The 3,640-nt window shown below is 40.9% G+C and overlaps 1 protein-coding gene across 3 annotated transcripts in view; it reads right to left on the reverse strand.

Moving 5' to 3' along the window:
- Positions 1-3,640, reverse strand: part of snd1 (staphylococcal nuclease and tudor domain containing 1) — a 202,697-nt gene that overhangs the window by 151,503 nt on the left and 47,554 nt on the right. For all 3 annotated transcript variants that reach the window (XM_020599455.1, XM_020599456.1, XM_020599457.1), the window contains exons 12-13: positions 1,559-1,659; positions 10-120 (exon numbers count right to left, since the gene is read on the reverse strand). In XM_020599455.1, the coding sequence (XP_020455111.1) occupies positions 10-120; positions 1,559-1,659 (212 nt within the window). The remainder of the gene's footprint in view (positions 1-9; positions 121-1,558; positions 1,660-3,640) is intronic.

The raw sequence follows: 3,640 nt of genomic DNA on the forward strand, positions 1-3,640 counted from the left end.
GCCTCTCACCGTGCCTCTGCAGCAAGTAGCTCGTCATAATGGGAGGAGCGTTGGTCGTCATCCTGTCTGTATCTGATGACAGTGGCCAGGCCTTTGCTGACCAGAGCCTCTGCTATGTTACTGGAAAAAGAAAGAGTGATTACTTTAAGAAACACAAAAAACTAAATATCTTGGTTTCAAACAAAGTTCTAAGTGAACTAGCTCAAAAAAAAATCCCAAAGAGGGCTTTGCTAAGGAACAAAGACCATGTAAATGCTGACATGGCACACATGACTAACTACTTCCTTGGTGTGTTAGTGGTGTAATGGATAAAGGATGAAGGGAAGAAAGAAGTTTTGTAGCACTTAAAGTAGCACTTAAAAGCTCGCCCTTGGACACCAGTGTTCTAGTTATAGTGTGGGTGAAAGAAATGAATAGATAGGAAAGGAACTCTTCAGAAATCAGATTATGTTGAGTACAATTTGTCTGTCATTATGTTGCCGGTGTGGTAACTGACAAAATATCGGAGCCCTTGTCATCACCCCAGTGTTTTGACCTTCTTCCATGCCAACATCAACAGTTAACAGGCTGAAAACTGAGGGCAAGACAGCGAAAGTAAATACAGAGAGCCAGCTAAAAAAAAATGTTTTTTTTATTTTATCTTTAGATTTTTGTTTTAATTACACAAATTTAGTGCAAGATTTCCTGCCTGTGCCGAGCCTTTTCACCTCATCACTTCCACACAGCGTTAAGTAAAACATAGATATGTGTCACTTTAAATAGTTTTGAGTGAGAACAAACTTCTGAATTCTCATTTAAGCCATGTGGCATTAAAGCACTTCTGTCCAGTTCTGATTAAATTTCACCCTGCGAGTGGTCAAATCAAACATATCTGTATAAAATACATTTCAAAGGAATAAACTGGATTCCTTCAAAGCTGTGTTTGTAGATAGAAAATAACTTCTTGCACAAAGGCGGCCCGTCTCATTAAAATTAAAACCCTAAGAAGCACTTTCAGATTACTTTGTGATTCATGGTGAGATTAGTTCACATTTATACATGATTATTCTGTGTCATCTTACATTAGATGAACTTCACTGTTAAAAATTTACAAAGGAAGATAGCTACTGAAATAAAATGAAATGAGTCAGAAAAGGTCCTTACACTGACAAATTACATACAGTATGATCTGCTAGTAAGAGCTGCTTATTTGTAACCAATGCCAACTAGAGTGTGTAATGCAAATACAGAAACACAAGGCATGTTTGATATATGCAGCAAGTTAGTCTTAACTGCGGAAATGTATCAATAACCGAATTAAAAACCAAAGCATACAAAAAAAAGAGAAAATGGACCGCTGAGTGTGATATAATAAGGCCCATTACTTACATGGACTCTAAATTGCCCCTAGGAGTGATTGTGGGTGTGTGTGGCTGTCTGTCTCTAAGAGTCAGCCCTGTGATAGACCAGCGACCTGTCTGGGGTATACCCTGCTTCTCACCCAGTGTCAGCTGGGATTGGCTCCAGCACCCCTGACCCTCAGCAAGTGGTATAAATAATGGATGGACGGATGACTTACATGCCACCAATTGTGACTGTGGCACAGGTGCGTTCTGGGAAGGCAGAGGTGCCTTCTCCTGGACCAGTAGCCGCTCTGATATAATCCACTGTCACGTTGACCTGCAACACACATAGGCAGAAGAAAGTCAGAAAACATGCCAAGAGTAAGGACAAACTCATAGCAACATCAGTTACGATAATACTTAGTGTGGGGAGTGTTCTGACTGGTGTGAGGGTCTGTGTGTGTGTCATGGGTTTGTCCCAGTTCTCAAGGTCACCCTGAGTCACTGTGAATCACGTCAGACAGAGCTGTAGCTCTCCCCAGAGGAAGAGTATGAACACGCTGTGGGTGTTTTGGAAAACACACACACACACAGGAACAGCGGCAGAACCCAGGTGACCCTACACTGTGTGCTCTCAACACAACTCCCTCAGGAAAGATTGCAATCCACCTGCCCCACAGATACAATTTTGTCACTGTGTGTGTGCACATATCCACAAACGTGATGGGGAAAGCCTGCTCTATAGGCTGGACACAGGCAGACAGTGCTAACAGAAGGGATGAAGCAGTACAGGTATACAAAATTGATGGTGTACATGTGTGTTGGGGGGTATAGCTCTTTATCAGAGTATCACAGCATAAACACAAGTCATAAAAGACAATGCAGACAGGACTATTGCAGGGACCTGAAAGAGATGCAAACCAGCCAACCTATCATTAGACAGACAGGATGAGGACATGGTGATGTGAGCAAGGGGGAAGAGAAGAGCTTCTGTCAAAGGATGGATACGCTGTAGTGAACTATTCAGCCAAAAGTGTTGTTTGCATTTTAAGAGCATATGAAAAATAAAGGGCTACCGAGAGATGGATTATAGTTTTCAGAAGACACAGCTGGATGCACTGCGCAAAATTAAAAGATGTGGTTACAAATGTCACTTAAGTTCAGTCGGTTTAGTTATTATATCTCCGAATACTTTCCTTGTACTACATAGAGGTTAATCAGCAGAAACATCTTAATATCAACGCCACAATTTTTTACCTTTACATCCCAGCTGAGACAAAAGCTAGCTGCATCATCAGTTCAAAAAAAAAAAAAAACATGACATTTTCCATAATGAACATTAATAATACCATATACTGACTAACTGTTATAAGCAACAGAATTGGCTTGTGATCCTCTCAGCCAGAGAACATTACGCAATTTCCCCACTTTTAAAACATCCCCAATTTCATTAATTTTCTAACCATGCAAATAAGCCATTCTTATCGTCATAAAGGAAATTATTTTATCCCGGCTCCCTGATCAAAGCTCTTCATTTCCTCATAGCCCAAGCATGACCGAGTTTCACGTCTATTCAGCCTTATAAAAAAAGTCAAGCTTTTTCAATGAGATAAAAACACTGTTCTTCTTGGTTAGTATTTAATTGCCCTGCAGGAACAGGCACAGGGGACTAAGCAATAAAAAACAGGAAGAGCAAGTTATAGTACCGAGAAAGGCCAGCATGAGATGAAAAGAAACAGGACAACAAACACAAAAAACAGAAATTGAATCAGACAAGCAAAACATTATGCTCAATGCAATAAACTGTGAAACCAGTAGTTCCCCATTAAGCAGGATGATGACAGATTATAAACTTTGACCAAGCAATGCTACAGTGAGGCAAATAAGTATTTGATACACTGCCGATTTTTCAAGATTTCCCACTTACAGAAAATTGACAATTCTGTAATTTTTATCATAGGTACACCTCAACTGTGAGAGACAGAATCTACAAAAAAATTCCAGTAAATCAAATTGTCAACAACTGTTGACGCAATTACTAAAAAATGGAAGAAATTCAAGATGACTGTCAGTCTCCCTCGGACTGGGGCTCCATGCAAGATCTCGCCCCGTGGACTATCAATGATCCTGAGAAAGGTGAGGGATCAGCCTAGAACTACATGGGAGGACCAGGTCAATGACCTGAAGAAAGCTGGGACCGCAGTCTCAACGGTTACCATTAGTAACGCACTACACCGTCATGGCTCAAAATCCTGCAGCGCACGCAAAGTCCCTCTGCTCAAGCCAGCACATGCCAAGGACCGTCTGAAATTTGCAAC

Source organism: Monopterus albus, unplaced genomic scaffold (genome assembly GCF_001952655.1).
Source record: "Monopterus albus unplaced genomic scaffold, M_albus_1.0 scaffold41.1, whole genome shotgun sequence".
Classification (NCBI taxonomy): Eukaryota; Metazoa; Chordata; class Actinopteri; order Synbranchiformes; family Synbranchidae; genus Monopterus; species Monopterus albus.